This window comes from Populus alba, chromosome 4, assembly GCF_005239225.2.
Source record: "Populus alba chromosome 4, ASM523922v2, whole genome shotgun sequence".
NCBI classification, from domain to species: Eukaryota; Viridiplantae; Streptophyta; class Magnoliopsida; order Malpighiales; family Salicaceae; genus Populus; species Populus alba.
Genome location: NC_133287.1, coordinates 6,535,449 through 6,556,657, shown reverse-complemented (window position 1 = coordinate 6,556,657; position 21,209 = coordinate 6,535,449). Strand labels below are relative to the sequence as shown.

The following is a 21,209-nucleotide window of genomic DNA, read 5'->3' as shown; positions in this document are numbered from 1 at the left end:
TTGCAGTGTAACGTTGCCGGAGATTATGTGTTTCGTGGTCACATTTCTAGATACTTTTGACAAGATGTGTAAAACCTTATGTAGAAAAGATTGATTTGGCTGAATTAATTCTTCATTGATGATGGGCAGTGTATTTATACACAAAGGCTAAGCAAGAGGTTGTAACTGATTCCTACATGTCAGGAATCAGTTACTGACCTTGCAGCAGAGAATAACAATAACTAAATACATAACATATGTTTCTATAATTCCTATTTTATACACTGAAATATTTCTATTCTCAACACTCCCCCTCAAGTTGGAGAGTGGATATCTTGCACTCCCAACTTGCTAACCATAGGAACAAAAAACTCTTTTCCTAGTGGCTTGGTCAGAATATCTGCGAGTTGATGAGTAGAGTCTACATACTGTGTGGTAATGGAGCCATCTCGGATTTTGTCTCTGATGTAATGGCAATCCATTTCAATATGCCTAGTCCTTTCATGAAACACCGGATTAGCTGCAATGTGCAATGCTGCCTTATTGTCACAATACAATAAAGCAGACTCATGGTGTGAAATTCCCAAGTCTTTTAGAAGACATCGCAACCATGTCAACTCACAACATGCTCCCGTCATTGCTCTGTATTCTGCTTCAGCGGAAGAGAGCGAAACTGTTTTCTGTCGCTTTGATCGCCATGAGATCAATGATGATCCAAGAAAAACACAGTACCCTGTTGTAGATCTTCTAGTTAGTGGACATCCTGCCTAGTCTGAGTCATAATAGGCTCTCAACCTCAAATCATTCTTGGAGGAGAAAAATAACCCCCGGCCGGGTGCCCCTTTTAGGTATCGCACAACTCTAAGAGCTGCTTCCATGTGAAGCTTCCTGGGTTGATGCATAAAACGACTCAAAACATGCACGGCATATGTTATATCTGGTCTTGACATAGTCAAATAAATCAACCGACCCACCAATCTTCTATACTGGTTTGCATTTTTGAGTAGGGGACCTTTATCTGATAACTTTAAACCCTGTTCCATAGGAGTATTGATAGGAGCAGCACCTGTCATTCCGGCATCCTCAATAACTTCTAACGCATATTTTCGTTGTGAAACAAAAATTCCATTCTTTGAAGTAGATACCTCAATTCCAAGAAAATATTTTAAATCACCAAGATCTTTGATATGAAAATGTTCATGCAGGAATTGTTTAGTAGCAGCAATGTTCACGGGGTCATTTCCAGTGATCAAAATATCATCAACGTATATTAAGAGAATGGTGAAAGACATACCCTGCTTTCTGGTAAATAGCGAATAATCCGCTTTTGACTGAACAAAACCAGCAGAAAGCATAGCTTCGGAGAATTTGGCGAACCATTGTCGAGATGCCTGTTTTAAACCGTATAGGGATTTGTGAAGGCGACAAACAAGATTGTTCTCCCCCTGTCGCCGAAGACCCTGTGGTACAGACATATAAATTTCTTCAGTTAAATCTCCATGAAGAAACGCATTGTGTACATCCATTTGGTGCAAGGACCATCCATGGGCAGCTGTCAAAGCAAGAAGGCAGCGGACTGAGATGATTTTGGCAGTGGGAGAAAAAGTCTCGTGGTAATCCACTCCTTCCATTTGCGTGAAGCCCTGTGCAACCAAACGAGCCTTGCAACGCTCAACTGAACCATCTGAATTGAGTTTAACCTTATAAACCCATCTGCAGCCGATTGGTTTCTTGCCCGACGGTAAGTGAGTAACTGTCCAAGTGCCATTATTTTGCAGAGCCTGGAGCTCGGTTTGCATGGCAGCCTGCCACTCAGGATGGAGAGCAGCCTCCGAATAAGTTTGGGGCTCTGAAATTGAACTGATCTGACCAACAAATAAATGGTTTGCAGGTGTATAACGATGGTAAGAAATGAAATTGCTCATGGGAAAACGAGTACCTTTGGTGGAACCGGGCTGCCAAGGGGATGATTGGTGGGAGGAAACAGTAGAGCAGACATAATCTTTGAGTTTGGCTGGCGGAGCAGTGTGGCGGCCGGAGCGACGAACTTGAACTGGTGGTGATGGTGGTTCAGGTGACCGAGGAAGGTCACGGGGTAAGGATGGGATGTTATGGGAACATGATGGTGGAGGGTCGGGGTTGGAGGATTTCGGACGACGGGTGTAAGTATGTAATATGGGAGGAGGTTGGGTAGTAGTGGTGGTCGGTGATGGGAGGGATGGTGGCAGGGTGCTGTTGGTGAGGGTTGGAAGAGACGGAGGGCTGAGCGGGAGAGATGAAGTGTGGGGGCTGGGGTAAAATGGGCTGTGTGTGGGTGGGCTGGTATCAGGTGGGCTGGAGGTAAATGGCCCGTGGGTCAGGAGAGGAATAGGGCCATAATGTGCTGATGTGCCGGTTTTGGCAGATAAAAAGGGAAAAATATTTTCATGAAAATGCACATCCCGACTTGTAAAAAAATTTTTAGTTGATAAATCATATAATTTATATGCTTTTTGACCAGTAGGATATCCAATTTATGTGATGGATGAACATTGGTAGCATAAGCTAAACACCCAAATACCCGAAGGTGAGAAAAAGAAGGTATTTTTTAGTATAAAAGTTCAAACGGAGTTGAAAAATTGAGCACTGTGGAAGGAATTCTATTGATAATGTGTACAGCAGTCAAAACACATTCTCCCCAAAAATGAGTTGGTAATTGAGCCTGAAATTTCAAAGCCCAAGCAACTTGCAAAATATGGCGATGTTTGCGTTCCACAACCCCATTTTGTTGAGGCGTGTAAACACAGGAATGTTGAAAAATAACACCTTTATCTTGAAAAAATGAACGAAGTGAAATAAATTCACCACCGTTGTCACTTCGAAAAGTTTTAATGAAAGTATCAAACTGTGTGAAAACATAACAAAATTTTTTTTTTATAAGAGATTGAGCTTCCGACTTGTGACACATTAAAAAAATCCACGTGAAACGTGTGAAGTCATCAACGATGGTAAGAAAATAATATGCACCAGAAATAGAAGGATGTCGATAACGACCCCAAATGTCACAATGTATTAATTCAAAAGGTTTAATAGTTGAAATCTCACTCGAATTAAAAGACAAACGACTCTGTTTAGCTAAAGGACAAATAGAACAAACATGACTAGACTGAACCGAAAAATTTAAAAATTGCTGAGCAAGGAAACTTAAGTTCTTGGGTGAGATGTGGCCGAGACGCTTATGCCACAGATCAGTTGATGAGATGGTGAGGTTGCAGACTGTTTGGTGAGATGGTGGGGTAGGTTGTACCATAGAGTTCTTTGTTGATATCTTCACCAAGTAGTAGAGTCTGTTACGCTGTTTACCCAAACCAATCATCCTCCTCGTAGCCAGATCCTGCAAAATACACCAATTAGGAAAAAAACGTTATTGAGCAATTCAAATTTCTTGTCAATCGACTGACTGACATCAAGTCAACTTTGAATGTGGGGACACACAGTACGTCATGCAAATAATAACAAGAATTCAAAGGCAGTGTTCCCTTTGTAACAATATCCGCAGTTGCCCCGCTAGGCAGTAATACAGGAGGCAAAGGATAATTAGTTTGCCGCTGAAAATTAAATGGTGATGAGGATATGTGGTCAGTTGCCCCATTATCAATAATCCAATTGCGCGAAGCAATTGTGGGCAAACCTGGTTTAGTCACTGCAGGGGGTTTTGCACCACTGGATTCGGGCTTATCATTGAGAAGAGAGAGGAACTGTTTCAATTGGAATTCAGAAATTCCAACCGACCTGTCGTCCACCCTCTGAGTGTGCTTAGATGAATTGGCTGCCACATGAAACGACTTGTCGTCCACCCTCTCATCGTGTTTAAAGGAATTGGCTGCCACATGATTGGCAGTGTATCGTTGGCCACCACCACCACCATTAAAACGCCTCCCCTGGTTATTTCTTGCCTTTGGGTGTCCAGTTGGGTAGCCATAGAGCTCGTAACAAGTCTGCACCCAATGACAATGATCTCCACAGTGAGAACATTGGGGGCGTCCCCGTCTTGGTCCAAAATTCCTTCGGTCATTGTTGTTGTCAAACCGTCGTCCACCACCAAAATTATCCCTGTCTTGCTCAAATCGTCCTTGAGAACGAACGGGGTGGTGGGTTCGTTCTCCTCTGTCAATGGGTCTGTTATTTCTTCCTTGAACAGCCATGGCAGCACTGTTAATGGAGTCACTGATTGTGTGCGTCGAGCTTAGAAGGCGTTGCTTTTCTTCCTGGGTAACAAGGGAATAAGCTTGCCGAATCGAAGGGAAGGGATTCATCAGCAGCACTTGTCCACGAACAGCAGTGTAAGATTCGTGTAGACCCATCAAAAATTGCATAAGCTTTTGTTGATCCTGTTGTGCTGCATGTAGAGAATCACTATAGGAAGCTAGTTCGTCCCACAGTCCCTTTAATTTGGTGTAATACACTGAAACCGAAAGCTGCTCCTGCTTGAAACAAGCAATATCACGCTGGATTTCAAAAATCCTTGGTGCGTTGCTTTGAGAAAAACGTTCATGAAGATCTTCCCACACTTCATGAGCTGTAGAGTAGTAGATTACACTATCTGAAATCTCTGGATTCAGAGTGTTGGTGATCCAAGAATGGACCATATCATTGCATCTAGACCAGGCTGCATATCCCTCCGGATCAATTTCTGCTGAAGGGATTTGTATCGAACCATTGACAAAATTTAGCTTGTTTTTGGAATTCAAAGCTAGGGTCATAGCCCTCTTCCAAGTGGAATAGTTATCCCCATTTAATGGTTTGGAAATTAAAACCAAACCTGGGTGATCTGAATGGTGTGTGAAAAATGGGTTTGAGAAGCTTTCCTTTGAATGATCTAGACTAGTCTCCAGATTGGATGATGATTCTGTATTGGCCATTTTTGATGAGTATGAGAGGATTGGTTTTGATGAAAATAGCAGAAAAGATGACTGCTGGATAAGGATATTGTGATGAGAACGAGATGATGAAAAAAGCAGAAAATGGTGCTGCTAGATTGATGATTTCAGTGGAACAAAAAAACTAAGTGGCAGTGATGACAACCTGCTCTGATACCATGTAAAACCTTATGTAGAAAAGATTGATTTGGCTGAATTAATTCTTCATTGATGATGGGCAGTGTATTTATACACAAAGGCTAAGCAAGAGGTTGTAACTGATTCCTACATGTCAGGAATCAGTTACTGACCTTGCAGCAGAGAATAACAATAACTAAATACGTAACACATGTTTCTATAATTCCTATTTTATACACTGAAATATTTCTATTCTCAACAAGATGAGCAAAGCAAATCAAAGAGCGTTACTCCTTTGGTGTCTTCCATGATCAGTAAGGGGCGAGGATGGTGAATCCTTGCACAAGTTATTGATTAATACAATATTACAGAGAAAGGTGATCGATTTAAAACGTGCATACAATTTTGGGATTGACTCTTCTGATCTGGTACAAGAGCACATGAATACAAGTGCTGTGGATGAACTTCCCCTACAGGCAACACTCTGTCCAGAAAATCCAGCTATCACCGTGTGTCAAAGTTCGCGTGATAAGAAAAGAGATTCCTGGAAAACATTGAACTTATCTAGACATTTCTATCTACCCCCTTTGAATGATGAGGTCTTACGACAGGCTATATTTGCTGGAGAAAATGGGCCCGTTTCTATTGTCGAACAGACTATTATGCCTTCAGTTTTCGATTTGGTGTATCTGGTTCACTGAATGGCACAAAATTGTTGCAAGTCTTGTTTCTTCCTCCCACTGTTCTTCCTTCTTTTCAGGTAATTCTTGATTGATTTCTCTCTTTAGAAATAATAAAAGAAAAAAAGAAAAAGACTTATCTTCTAACAACACAATGAAACTACACGGCTGGTTTAATTTCAATAGTCACATTTATCAATAAATTAATTAGGAAAATTAATCTCACTATAATTTTAATTTAAGAGTGCCCATCTTTTAATATTATAATAAATATTCATATATATATAAAGATCCATCAAATAGTTTACGAGAGAAGATTCATCCATCAATGTAGTCGCTCATTTATTACATCATCAAAAATCCAATCATTAAAAACATTTTGGAGAAGTGGTTCTTTTCACTCACTGCAGGATAAACTTTCTTCCTTTTACTCGTGTTACAAAGTGCACCAACTCAAACATTCTCCATGTTTACATAACAGTAACAGGTGTTTTTGGATAATATATAGAATAATTACAATGCTTCTTTTGTTATAATTTTATTCTACAGTTCATTTTGAATATTGGCTAGCTAATTATATATAATTGTCCTTTTCCCCGTAAATTGGAATGATAAAAGTTCTCATAAAACCATGCTTTATTGATTAATGCAAGATATATAGTATGGTCCAGATACCTTCATCGTCATTAATATATTAAAGTATAATTTTAATATGAGCTGTTATTGACAATGAGTGGTATCGCATTATATAGAACAATTTCCAGTTGGTGAACCTGCCTTTCTTGCATACTTTGTCTCCTTTGACTTTCCTTTAGCCTTATTCCTCCCTCCACGTATAAAAACAAGAGCAATATTTTCTAATTACATGTACAATATTCAAATCCATTTTCATTCATTAACCAAGGAACAGCTCACCAGTCTTAAGAACAATGAGGGAGAAAAAAGAATCCTGAACAATTTATATACCAATTAAGGAAGCATCTGCTGTCACATTGTTATTATATCCTACATTTTATAATTTTCTTTGTTGTTTCCGCTTAATTTGTGCAAGGAAAAACTCTGGAATCGCTGCGACCTTGCCTAGTGCACATCGTCAAACTCTAGTGCTAGTCCTAACAGTAAAGAAAAGCAATGACTTTATTTATGCAATCAATTAATGCTTGAAACCCAAGTTTTAATTCTTCTGATCACCATCAATCATTGCACTTTCAATCACCAGCTAAGCCCATGTCTCTCCTTTCTTCAATTTCATAAGACATGATCATGAATTTGGCTGCTGTTACAACATATGTTGTTTTCTTTTCCCTATACATTGCTCCCATGTCTATTCATTCATTATATCAAAGCAAGGAGTTCTTTCCTGAAGAAAAAGAAGCGTTGATGCAGATAAGAGATTCGGTCAGTTCTACTTTGGATTTGCATGGAAATTGGACTGGACCCCCTTGTCACAAAAATTCCAGTCAATGGTCAGGCATTACTTGTTCTAATTGGCATGTGGTTAGTCTTGTGCTTGAAGGAGTCCAGCTCACGGGTTCTCTCCCACCTGCCTTTTTACAAAACATTACTTTCTTGGCTAATCTTAGTTTCAGAAACAATTCAATAAATGGGCCGCTTCCTAATCTCAGCAATCTTGTGCATTTGGAATCTGTCTTCTTTTCATACAATCGTTTGACTGGTTCAATTCCATCTGAATGCATTGAACTGCCAAACTTGAAACAATTGGAGTTGCAACAGAATTATTTAGATGGGGAGATACCGCCTTTTAACCAACCAACACTGACCCTTTTTAATGTGTCCTACAATCATCTTCAAGGCACCATTCCTGACACTGATGTCCTTCGGAGGTTCTCAGAGAGCTCCTATGATCATAACTCAAATCTCTGTGGGATTCCATTGGAACCATGCCCGGTTCTGCCTCCTGCTCCGCTTGTGCCGTCTCCATCTCCTCCAGTAAGTCCACCACAGAGCAAGAAAAGGAAGCTTCCAATTTGGATCATTGTCTTGATTGTGGTTGTAGTAGCTCTTGTTCCGTTGATGGTCATGTTTGTTTTCTTTTGTTGTTATAAGAAGGCACAAGAAGTGGAAACACCAAAAGAACAGCAGGCAGGTATAACAATGATTATCTTGAATTTGCCACATGATTGGCTACATGTTTCAATTCTTTTACATCATAGGCTTTTAGTTTTATTTTATTTTTGTTTTTTTATGGTTCAATTTCCATTTTCCAATAGGGGATGATAGTTCACCAGAGGGGACAGACAAGAAAATGCCGCATTCTCAAAGCACTGAGGATCCTGAAAGAAGAATAGAGTTACCATTTTTCGACAAGAATATACCTGTTTTTGATTTGGATGATTTACTAAGAGCATCTGCGGAAGTGTTAGGAAAGGGGAAACTTGGGACTACGTACAGTGCAAACCTGGAATCAGGTGCTGTTGTTGCGGTTAAGACAGTAAAGTACATGAACAGCTTGAGCAAGAAGGAATTTATTCAGCAGATGCTGCTGCTGGGAAGGATGAGGCACGAAAACCTTGTGCATATCATCTCCTTTCACTATTCCAAGCAGGAAAAGCTGATTGTCTATGAGTTTGTACCAGATGGAAGTTTATTTGAGCTGTTGCATGGTTAGTTCAACTTCTCTCGCTTTCAATCATCTTGGTGATTATTTGTGTCAATTTCTGGTCCTCCAAAATAATTTATGACAAAATTGCAAAGAACTACGTACATTGTCATAACTAATTTGTTTTCTGACATTTTATATATACCTGTGGGTGCTAGAGAATAGAGAAGCTGGAAGAGTCCCTTTGAATTGGGCTGCAAGACTGTCAATAATCAAAGACATAGCGAAGGGTATGGCTTTCCTTCACCAGTCATTACCTTCGCACAAGGTCCCTCATGCCAACCTCAAATCATCTAATGTGTTAATCCACAGAGATCGCCAAAGTTACCATTCTAAGCTCACAAACTATAGCTTCTTGCCTCTGCTGCCTTCTCGGAAATCATCCGAAAGACTAGCTATTGGCAGGTCGCCAGAATTCTGTCAAGGGAAGAAGCTAACACACAAAGCTGATGTATACTGCTTTGGAATCATCCTTTTAGAGGTCATAACTGGGAAGGTTCCAGAAGAGACTTCTCCAGCAAGAAACGAAGAAAAAGTGGATGATCTTTCTGAATGGGTTAGAATGGTAGTGAATAATGATTGGTCAACAGACATATTAGATGTAGAGATATTGGCTTCAAGTGCAGGGCATGATGAGATGTTGAAGCTGACAGAAATAGCTCTGCAGTGTACAGATATGGAACCAGAAAAACGACCTAAGATGAGTGAAGTGTTGAGAAGGATAGAAGAGATTGATCGAACAAACCAAGAAAATGAGTAGAAATAGACTGTTTTGAAAGCTCTGCTAATTAACTCCCATTCTGTTGCTAATTAAGTCTTCCATGGTGTGATCACTGCTCGGAAGGGATCGATGCTCATAATTACCATGTTGACTGTTGAGGCTTGGAGCTCAGTTCAACTAAAGCTAACCATGCAACAGGCCAGGGGTTGACGAATGGCAGGACTGGTGGGAAGATATATTTAGTGCTATATTCCTCAACTTTAAGCACACAACAAGATCAAGTATAATCAGAATGATTTTTTTCAGACTGACATTTTTGTTTTTAATACTGGTTTTGATCTTCAAATGTATCAGTTTACATTCTGCAGAAAACAAATAGTGAATTCCAATCGTCTACCATTGTTACATAATTTCAATAATAACAACAGTTAATGTAAAGCATGGCATAACATAACATAAAAGCTGGATAAGTTGCTCGCTCATTGTGTACAAAATCGAAAAAGAAAAGTACAGGCAAAGCAAAGAATAATCTCTACAAAATTGTTTTTTAGCCAGTTTGGTGTGGAATCGGGGCCACCAAAGAAGAACATGAACTTGTAGCAATGAGCATCGAACCATATGTCAAGAAATCCCAGTCCCAACCAAGATCATCAATCAACAAAATCTAGCAGATAGATAGCTAGGCTAACCATGGCAGTTGAACACAAGAAGTAATAATAATACCTCTTTAACTGCTTGGTCTGCCAACGGAGAATCATTTTAGCTCTGTGATTATTAAATTGAACCATGAATAGGCAAGGGAGCAGAAGGAATTATTGGTGGCCGCAGATGATACATCCATGATTGTAATAATTGCATGTGGGCTGGGTTAGATAGCATCAGTAGTCTTCTATATATCAAATGAAAAACAAGTAATCAGCGATCGATAGAAATAGGAAAAGCAGAGGTCAGCAGAGGAGGAGTTGACGTCTGAATCGGGGCCTGAAAGAGGATTGTTTCTGGACAGAAATTTGCAGAATTTTGACTTTTCTCTTTATTTTTTCCTCGTATTCTAGAGTTTAACTTTAGTCTTTGTTTAAAGATATTGGAATATAATTTTCTTGAGTTTATGGAAGTTCATCTAGATAAGTTAATATTGTTGGAATTCTAGGTGATTGATCGTATATATCAAGTGAGGAAGAATTAATTATTTAAGAATTTCAACAAATAAGTATGTTACCTTGTTTTAGTTGTAGTTTACTAGTTATTGGTGATCACGATACGCTGCGGATTTATATTATTTTTCAAATAAAATATTTTAATGTCGTAAATATATTTTAGCTCCAACCAACTAAAAAAATTGGTTTTATAAATCATATTGGGAAAAAAAAAAAAAAAGAAGCAATGATGGAAAATAGGAAGACATAGATATCTAAAAAAATGATTAGTGAGGATAAAAAAAAAAAAAAAAAACAATACAATAACAACTTGAATTGATAGATGAAATTAAAAAAAACAAAATTTTTTATAAAAAATGTTCGTGGAAAAAATCATAAAAAATAAAGATCAAATTAAAAACACTAATACATGATCAAATAAACTTGTACATGTTGAATTTTTCAACGTAGTTTATTACACAAAACAAATCATAAATGTAAATTGAAAAATTTATGCACGCATCTAATTAAATAAATCATTAACTATTATGTAAAAAAAAAAAAGATCAATAATAAATAAAAACATAATTAGAAAAATTAAGATATAAATGTAGATAGAAATATTTAATATTGCAACACAAATTATTTACCTAGTTGTGTCTGATGAATTTATTTATAAAAATTAATTTGTAATAAAGATTGATACACATAAAATTTATTGAACAAAATAAAAGTAAAAAAAAAAAATACTATGCAAGGTTGCAACTATTAAAAATATTATAAAAAAATATTTAATCTATATAAAATATACAAAAAAATTATAGATGAATCATACTAATCTTTGAAAAAACTCTATACACCCAATATAATTAAAACATAATCGCTATTCAAGAAAGTCTAAAAATCCAAAAACTTTCATAGAGAATGGATATTAATTAAAATTATAGAAATTATAGAAATTATTTGAAAAACACATAAAAAGCCATTATTATAAAAGAAATGAAAAAAAAAAAAAAAAAGAATGAGGTTAGCCTAGTGCCCAGCCCAATCAAGAAAAGGCTCGCATGCAGGCTTTTAATTGTTTTTTTGTTTAATGGGACGGACGACACATCATCCATTTCAATTTCTTTGAAAAAGATAGATTATGTGTTGTCTAAAATTTCCAAAATCCAGCCACTAGTATAGCCATAATTTTGAAACCTGACCCGGTCATTGACCCGGTCGACCTTCTGGGTCACGGGTCAAATGGGTTGACCCGGGTCAACCCAAAAAAACCTATAAAAAAAAAAAAAAAACAACACATAACTAACTACAATACAACACTTACTTAAACTAAATTTAAATTATAAACCAACAACATAAATTTAATTCAATATCCAAAATACAAACCAAATATAAATTCTAAAATATTTAAAACAAAACATCCAACCACATAAATTCTAAAATATTTAAAACAAAACATCCAACCACATAAATTCTAAATCAACAACCCATTCACTTATGTTGAATTAACACATTAAGTTTTTCTGTGTCCATGGAAAAAAAATTTGGATCAAATGTCGATAGAATGGAGCCAATCTCGTCAACACCTAATAAATCATCAACATGCTCCTTTGAAACTTCATCGTCACAATCATCTTCAATATCATTAACATTTATGGCATCTACATTTCAAACACAATTAAAAAATAAATATTATGTGTTAAACAAAACTTTATTTTAAATAATATTTATCACTAAATAATAAATCATTAATTACCATCAACTAAAGTATCTTGTATGGTCATAGTTGGTAGAGCTTGGTGAAAACTCTCTACTTCTTCCGTTGTCAAGATTGATGGGTCATCTTCGACTACCCAATTTTTAATGTCAAAAATTGTCTCAACATTAATTGGATCATAATTTCATCCTTTCCAATAATTCCTATATATTAAAAGTGAAGGTAAACACAATATAAGTATTAATAATGCTACTACATAAGATAAAATAATATTTAAGGAATTAGAGAAAAGAAAAATACTTTTGTTTCAATCTTAGATTACAATGGACGTAAACAAGGTCATCAAGCCTTTGGTGCTCCAATCTATTTCTCTTCTTGGAATGAATATGTTCAAAAATACTCTAATTTCTCTCACATCCCGAAGAACTACAAGTTTGACTTAACACTCGTATAGCCAATTGTTGTAGATTTAGAGCGTTGGTTCCATATGTCATCCACCATTCATCTATACAAAAAAAAAAAAAAGTAAAAGTGTAAAACTATGTCAAATAATATTTTTAAATATAAAAATTATATACTTGGAGGCATAAAGGTGCGATTATTTATTGCGGACGCTCAACCAAAGTCATGTTCAACATTCCTAAAAAACCTCATCTCACTTGTAATCTTACTTTGCAATGGTAGATTTTCATGTGCATACTTCTCAAGAACATCTAGAAGTCCAGAAATGGTGCTCATATGCTTATCCATTATATTTGCATCATATTGAAATCGAGGATTCAACCAAAATATCGTTTCATAAAGACTTCTATAAAATTGTCCATCCCATTGATTATTGATAATGTCTATGAAAGGTTTCACTCTAGGCTTTCTCTTTTGAAATCTCCTTATCATTTCTTATTTTGCATGATGAATAGCATCATACAAATATCTCATCGAAAGTTTATCATCACCATCAACCAATCGTAGAACTCGAACTAAAGGTTCACTCATTCGCACAATTATTGCACATTCTTCCCAAAACAAAGAGTCTAGCACACTCTCAACAAACTTTTTTCCTTTGATATCTTTAGCATAAACAGATGAGACCTATTCCCTAGATGTCACCATAGCTCTCAACTCATCTTTATAAGCCAAAATGCTTTGCAATGCAATGAAATTGTTGGCAAAACAAGTAAGAGCTGAACGAAATATTTCTTTTTCTCCAATGAACTTCCTCATCAAACACAATGGATAACAATGATTATAAATGTACTTTGTGATACCAAAAGCATGCTCAACAACACAACAAACTGACTGCAATTTACCAATGTCCTGAAGTATGAGGTTGATGCAATGAGCAGCACAAGGAGACCAAAATATTGAAGGAAATTCTTCCATCAATAACCATCCAGCAACAACATAATTTGCAGCATTATCAGTCACCATATGCACAATTTTTTCAACCCCAACATACAAAATAACCTCTCTAAACAACTGATACAACAATCTAGCAGTCTTTGAGACATCTGATACATCCACGGTTTTCAAAAAAACTGTTCCTTTAGGACAATAAACTAAAAAGTTAATTAAATTCCTCCTCTTCTGATCTGTCCATCCATCAGCCATTAATGTGCAACCAGTCTTCTTCCAAATCTCTCGATAACTCTCAACATAAATCTTCACTTCATCAACCGCTTTTGCCAAATAATAACCACGGATAACATGCAAGTTTGGTCCTTTATAACCAGGACCCATGGCTGTTACAGCATCTATGGCATGCTAATAATACACAGAGTTAACATCATTAAATGGCACACATGCATCAAACATCCACTTCGCTAAAGCAAGATCACACCGTTCAACTGCTTTTTTCCTTTGCCAACAATTCTGAAGAGACTTCTGAGCACTAGGAGTTGTTCTCGGCATGAAATATGTCCCTAATGTTGTAGATTTCTTCTGCTTTCCATAACTTGTAGTTGATTGTTTTACAGTGCTTTGAATCTTTTTCTTTTTTGCAACCTTCGATGGTAACATATGTTTTTTAGTATTGACATCCTCATCATCCTCCTCATCATCACCATCACCATCATCATCTTCTAATTGCCTAATCATCATCTATTCATGCTCCTTTTATTGTGCTTTAAATGGATTGAAATCTGCTTGCATTTCTTTAACTATTTTTTTGTTTCAACATTTCCTTTAAGGTTCAAAAGCATTTGATGTCGAACATCAGGAGGACATTTGCGACATTGTTCAACTTCTCCTTTAGCTCTAGCTAAATGTTGCTTAAATCGATTAATCCCACCACCCGCAAATACTTTAGCACAATATAAACATACTAATTTAGTTTTTTTACATCCAACACTAAGTTCAGGAGCTTCTCTACAATGACCCCATGCCAAATCTGTTCTTCCTCTACTACCACTTGACATGGAAATTAAAGGTTGAGATGATTGGGCCGTTGAAAGATCACTACTTGGAGTACTACCATCATGTGAAGACATTTTAAGGACCTGTCATAATTTATAAGATATCATTGGAAAATTCTTTCAACCAGATTATTAATTACTATCATAATTAAAAAATATTTTTCTTAAGGTCATGTTTAATCTCACCTAGGCAAATAAGCAGGATTTAATGAAATTAATTTAGATTTGTGCTCAATATGTCATCCAATTGCAGCAAAACTTAAAGGAAAAAAATAACCTAAAGAATTAATTATCAATATGCTTTTGTAACACATGCTCTCTTAATCACACCATTGTATAAAAAAATCCATCAAGCACAACCTTAGCTAGAATCCAACCTTTAATTAGCTGTAAAGAGAAATTAATCTCTCATGTAATTCAAACTAAATTTCAGCCTCTTTGTCATTGCAGCTTTTGTGTAGCATTTGAAAATCACAAATAGGACGAAATAATATTTAAGGAATTCCTATGCCGATGGATACACAAAAGCTACATATTCTAAGAGAGAAAACATTACGGCCAACCCACCAAAATTCTCACAACTGTAGTTCAACGAATGTAAGAATATTCACAGCTACAAATTAAGCAGAAGTCAACAAACAGGGACAGCAAAAAATTAACAACAATATTCACAGCTACATCAATATTCACATTTCACACAAACAAACAGGGACAACAATATTCACAACAATATTCAAAGCAAACAAAATATTCACAATTGACCATTTGAAGTCGTAGAAAAAAAAAAAGAAAAAAAAGGTCGAGATACATACCTGTGGGAAGAACCGATGGGTCAATCGATGGGAAGAATCGATGGGTCAACAGAGGGAAGAACCAATGGATCAACAAACTAAACAAAGGGAAGAATCGATGCCACTGTTATACTCTCCTGCAAGTTCAACAGAGGGAAGAAGATGAAACAGAGGATAACGAAAGGTGAAAGAAGAAAGAAACAAGTAAAAACTCATCTAACCTTATGCTCAGAATTGAAATGGCGATCAAGAGTCTTCTGCTCATCTGCTCTTCTTCGCGACTGAGAGAGAAATAGGTTTGACAATTTCTAAATTAGGTCTTCTTCTCACTTCTGCTGGTCTGCAAGACTGCAATGCATTCGTCTCTCTGGTCTCTGCTCTTGTCGTTTTGGCTTTTTAATTGTAAAAAGCCAAAACAACATCGTTTCGGGCATGAGAGTATAAAAAAATAATAATAAACCCGGGTCTCAGCCTGGTTTGGCCGAGCCGGCCCGGTCCCGGGTCGACCGGGTTTGGCCGGGCCAATTCCCAACTTGTTTTTTACTTAGACCCGGCCCGGGTCGACCCGTCAGGCCGGGTCTTAAAACACTGAGTATAGCTAGAAAAATAGGATTATTTGTTTTTTGGACCAAAAAACTCATTTTAACCCATGATTTTACCCAAAACACTTAGAAAACACCCTAAAACTCTTGTTAAACCAATTCATAACCTCTAAAAAAGAAGAAAAAAAAATAATCCAAAACTCGAAATAAAAAATCTTTCTAAGCTTAAATCTATTTTTTAAGTGTTTTCAAGGTAAAAGAATATCTAATTGTAACCCTCTTCATTATATGAAACCATTTGATATAGAAATCGATCGTTTTGGTGGCCTAAATCTTCCCCAATACCAACTTTCTAAGCCGAATCCAACAACACCCTTTCTCTTCTCCACCGAAAAAAGAACTAAAAAAAGAAGGAAAATAAATTTTGATACCAAGATATATTTTAAAAAAAGTATAGGAACCGATTAACAAATAACTTTAAAAAATGAGGAACACAAATGAACTTTTTTAACCAAATGCAAACCTGCCACTTATTTTACTTGATTTTTTTATTTTAATTTTTTATCTTTCAATTCAACCCTCACCTCCAAGAAACATGTAATTAGGTTCTAATTTGGACTCATAGGGCTCACTTGCGTATAAAAAAATCCAAAGATCAAAGTGAGATTTTTTTAAAAAAAAAGCACTATTGTTATCCATAATAATATGTGAAATAATGAACAGTCAAAAGGCCACGCCTTTGATAGTTATACACTTAATACCTTTGAGAGTTATACACTTAATACGTATGCACTGTTGACTCTTCGGAGACTGACGTTTGATTGCAAAGAAGTTATTGAAACCGCATTTGCTGAGAGTATATGTATGGGTGTAGAAGCTTCAGATTTCTCAAACCCATTTTCGCCAACTGGCTGCTCTTTTGTCACCAGACAAGAGCCTAGGAAGGCTTAGCAAACTATTAACCCTTGTAATACCTTCTAGGGCTGACCACTCTTCATCCTCTGAAGTTGAAATGCACTCTGCCAGGCTCCTCTTGGACTGGCCCTGGCACGTTACCGAAGGATTTTCCACTGTCAACTCAGGGACAGGTACAATCTCGTCAGAGTTCCGTGTGGTGTCCGAATGCATAAAAATAGGATCACGAGAATCCTCTTTTGTTTCTGATTGACCAGTGTTCTCATCAGTCACAAAATGCTCCCCTGGCTCCATAGGAATCTTTCTCAAATCCTGCTTTTCCACCTCTCCATTTACTGCACATGGATGTTCAAGGAAGAGGCATACAACTGCACAATCATCAGTCTTGGATGTTGGATATTTAAGTCTCCATGCTCGGACAGCACAGTCTACAAGAGCCCTGGCTGCTGTTGCACGGCCAGGGGCTGAAGCCACGATATCAACAGCTTCCTTATTTGAGAGGACATCCCAAACCTGTGTTAATAGGATATCAATACTGATATCAGTATTGGAAAAGTAGGGATGGAGTTCATCCATATGATGGTGGGTGGTCAGTCTCTGTCTATTGCACTTAACAAGAGTGCAGATCCATCCGCTTTCTAATTATCCGATAACAATAAAGCTTCGTATTAGCAGGACAGCAAAGTGGTAGAGCAAAAACTATCACGATCATGGCAAAAACATGGAAACATAGCAGGCTTCTCAGACATTAACTTGCCAAATGTCCTAGAATAAGAAAAAGATTCTCTCAAATAGATTAAAATGAAAGAAAGGAATAATACCCCATCTGTGGCAAGAATAATGAATTCATCTCTCTTGTTAAGGCTGCGATAATAAACATCCGGAACAGAAATTAAACCGAAATCTTTTAAGCAGAAGTCCCCAAAAGCTCTAGCCATTGCCAGACCAGGTGAGTCATTATTAGGCAACCATACACGTGGAACCTCTGGCTCGTCCTGCAATGCAAAGACCCTTCCTTTACATTGCTGGATCCTGGCAGCTTCCCCTAAGCAGAATAGATTGCTCAGTTCTATCAATTTCGAAGCAGTTTTCTAATATATGTTATTGCGGAAAGACTTAATTTCTATTTTCTATTTTCTATTTGCTTGCAACTGAACATGAAAGTGTGCATGAGTGTGTTTAGAGAGAGAGAGAGAGAGAGAGAGAGAGAGACTTGGTAAATCAGGCTTCAAGTCAACAGTCAATTGAACAGCAAGCAAAGAGTCATCTTTGTCTCTGGTTGCCAGAACTGCCCTGGAGTCACCAACATTTCCAATAACAAGATCTTGGCCCTGAAAAGACATATTTTCACATGATAGACTTATTAGATCCGGGTTTAAGTTAATTATGTGGAAAAAGGGTCATTTTGGGAAATTTAAACAAGACACAGACCAGTAATGTTTCTCAATAGGTGTGGCAAGTAAGCAAAGAAACTATACATCAATGATAATTATTATTTTCGTTGTTAAAATAAGATGATTATACTATACGATAAATCAAACACAAATACTCAGAAGTGAACATGAAATCTTCAAGAAAAATAAAATCAAATTAAAAGATTAGTACATTCCAACTGAAAGAACACTGAATCTTAGATCTTTTCATCAACTTCCAGATGTAGCTTAAGAATACATGGTTGACAATTTTCTAGGTCAATGAAAAATGGTCGAGCTCAGGCTACACAAATTTGGAAGAATCAAAGTCCATTGACATCCCTACTAAAAGAACAAGCAAACTCAATTGAAAGAAGCCGAGGCTAAACCAATGCCCAAGCACATCTCTGCCAAAGTCAATATACAAAAAAGGTATTGAGTTGATCAAGATAGCATGTCAAGGATAACGAACATTTAGTTCCTCCGTAGAATGTAGATCAACAAAAAGCTTAAAATCGACCTCAAACTTTGATATAGAAAAACAGGAGCTAAGGTGATAGGTATACTAATTTAGACCATGCAGTAACTCCTAGCTACTAAAACTTGAGAGAGGGATGCCGCAATGAACTGAGCACACAGACTTGAAATGATTATCACTTGCGCTTACTCAAAATAAACAGAGATGCGGAACAAACTGAATTTGGTCTCAATATAAAAAAAAATTAAGTTTGAGAATGTAGGAAGAACAAGCACCTGCTTGATCACAGTAACAGCAGTCGTCCCACTGCAAAAACAATCGATTGTTGGATGCAACTTCAACTCCTTATCCATTAATTTAAAAGCCTTCAGTATAGACTTTTTGAGTGGAAGATACATATCTGGGAGTGTTTCAGTTTCCTCAACGTCCAAGGAATCAAAGGATTCATCATCCATACTTAAGGAAGAAGCGTCCTCAGGATTTGTAGTTGGTGCAGGAGCATTTGCAGTGTCAGAAAGGCAGCACTGTTTTGCAGGATTCCAGTGAGTAGATATTATGAGCGGAAGGGATTCCCGAACTTTCTTGGAGACCATATGACCATAAGGACCATGGCCATCAAATACCCCACAAAAAACGGTATCGCTTGATGTGGTTGAGCTGAAATTCTACAGCAGAGAGAAACATTCCAATTTCCAACCCAGTCAGAGTCAGTCAACATTATATCAAACCTACAGCCAGGCGAGCAATCAAAAATAAAATCCGTGTCAATTTTTTTATGAAACAATGCCGTATCTTCTTATTATTATTATTATTACTAATCATTTGTCTTTGAATAAGAATTATACATTGCAATATGAAGAAAATAAATAAGTTATTAGTAGTGATAACTAATGTGGATGGAGGAGGAAGAAAAGGGGGAGGCGGTAAGGTAATATGATCGAGTATGGAGTACCTCCCAGAGGAGCATGGCGTCTTGATTGGTGCCTTTCTTGCCCTGCTGGGTATATAAGCAGCCGATTTTGGTGGCAGCGTTGGTGGAGAACCTGCCAGGAATATGAAGGAGCACACTTGGGTCAGCATTAGCATTAGTAGCTGATGACACGAATGATTTCTTCTTCCAAGTTGTTGTTGATGACGGTGACTTCTTCTCCTTCCCCATGATGGAGTAGCAAGATCCCATTACGACTGCTGCTACTCTAGTTAACTAGTTACTTCAAACTGTCACTCACTCAATCACTGTATATTATAGATATAAATACTAATATAATAATTGATATGAAATGAAAATTAAAAAAGAAAGAAGGGAAGAAGCAATTGTTAATGATAAATACACCCAAATTTCTCTCCCTGTAAATAGGAAAACTACAACGAAGTGATAGAGACAATGATACGTGGAAGACGATTGATTTGATTTGAGGTGATCCGACCCGATCCGATGAAAGTCAAAATGAAAATGGGCGACTTGATGAGCAGAGCCAGCGGTCGTGAGAAACCAAGAAAGGAAGAAACAAGGAGCGGCGTCGTATAGTCTACACTAGATTTATATCTATAATATAAATTAAGAATGAATGTATGTATGTTTACTTGGTTTAGTCTACACTAGATACCTATTTAACACTTTACGGATTGGATAATTTTTTTCAATTAAAAAATAGATACGTAGACTTTCCTATATATATATATTTTAACATAAAAATTATTAAGGGTAAATAAAAAAGTTCATGTATATATCTAATTAAATAAATTGAGAATTATCAATAAATAAAGAAAAAAACTATTAACAATAACTAAAACTAAAAATAAAAAAATAAAAAAAATGTATAATAAAATATTTAATCTCGTAATATGGTATATATTACTCGATTATGTTTGTTGACTATTTTTTTTATTAAAATCAGTTTTTTATTCAATGAAATAAACACCTATATGAAATTATTTGAATAAAATAAAAGGGAAAAAAATATTATACAAGGCTATACATGTTATAAATATTATATAAAAATAAATATTTTTTTACTTAAAAAATCATATATATAAAAGATAAAAAAAAAATTATAGATGAATTAGAATAATCTCTTTAAAAATTATAAAACTCTATTAAAAAAATTAAATAAGCACATAAAAAAACATCATGCAATAGGGGGGTTAGTTGAAACATAAATTAAAAAAAATATATTTTCAAAAAAGTATCAATTAAAAAATAAAAAAAAAATTGAAGAAAATAATAATAACTTGAGTGTTGTGGTTTAACCCGTCAAACCTATGATCCGGATCATAAACTCAACTAGGTTAAATAATATTTCTCTCTTAAACTTGTATTTAACCTAAATGTAAAATTTAAAAGGAAAAAGAAAGGCTAAAAAGAGCCAAGACATGCGATTATATGCCTAGTGTGTTTGAGGAAGAGCTCAAATGCGTGAGTAGGCTTTCAAGCTCAAACCCACACACCTTGATTAGTTTTATTTTATTTTATTTTATTTTTAAAAGAGATAAACAACTTGTTGCCTGCTCCTAATTATTTTCAGTAAAAAAAGTTAATAACATATTGTCTAATAACCCAAATTTTAACCGCCTGAATAATTTATAAAACAAAATGAACCAGCTAAATAATTTTTTTTGTTTTTTTTTTTTTTAAGATTACAAAATATACTAAAAAATCAAGATAAAACATGGTAGAAATTTATAGTAACTCAAAATATTTTTTATTTTATCCTCAAACTTTTTTTTTCTTTTAATTGTAGCCTTTTATGTCCAAATTAATGACCAAT

At 36.1% G+C, this 21,209-nt stretch overlaps 3 protein-coding genes across 5 annotated transcripts; 1 reads left to right on the top strand and 2 right to left on the bottom strand.

Annotated features, from left to right (window-relative positions):
* Positions 1-746: 746 nt before the first annotated feature.
* On the bottom strand, positions 747-4,880 carry LOC140955511 (uncharacterized). The gene is made up of 3 exons (XM_073408711.1): positions 3,459-4,880; positions 3,150-3,352; positions 747-2,241 (listed from the first exon to the last, which is right to left on the bottom strand). The coding sequence occupies exons 1-3, from the start codon at positions 4,878-4,880 to the stop codon at positions 747-749; spliced, it is 3,120 nt and encodes a 1,039-aa protein (XP_073264812.1).
* On the top strand, positions 3,699-10,028 carry LOC118030328 (probable leucine-rich repeat receptor-like protein kinase At1g68400). 3 transcript variants are annotated; one of them, XM_073408965.1, is made up of 4 exons: positions 3,699-7,645; positions 7,763-7,802; positions 7,927-8,319; positions 8,474-10,028. In XM_073408965.1, the coding sequence occupies exons 1-4, from the start codon at positions 6,953-6,955 to the stop codon at positions 9,073-9,075; spliced, it is 1,728 nt and encodes a 575-aa protein (XP_073265066.1). In that variant the 5' UTR covers positions 3,699-6,952; the 3' UTR covers positions 9,076-10,028. The 3 variants fall into 3 exon arrangements, with proteins under 3 accessions (XP_073265066.1, XP_034890278.1, XP_073265067.1); XM_073408966.1 differs by having other exon boundaries at positions 3,701-7,226; positions 7,509-7,802; XM_035034387.2 differs by having other exon boundaries at positions 3,700-7,802.
* A 6,261-nt stretch (positions 10,029-16,289) lies between these two features.
* On the bottom strand, positions 16,290-19,983 carry LOC118030327 (probable protein phosphatase 2C 66). The gene is made up of 5 exons (XM_035034385.2): positions 19,394-19,983; positions 18,717-19,106; positions 17,765-17,882; positions 17,373-17,596; positions 16,290-17,064 (listed from the first exon to the last, which is right to left on the bottom strand). The coding sequence occupies exons 1-5, from the start codon at positions 19,619-19,621 to the stop codon at positions 16,525-16,527; spliced, it is 1,500 nt and encodes a 499-aa protein (XP_034890276.1). The 5' UTR covers positions 19,622-19,983; the 3' UTR covers positions 16,290-16,524.
* Between the last annotated feature and the right edge of the window lie 1,226 nt (positions 19,984-21,209).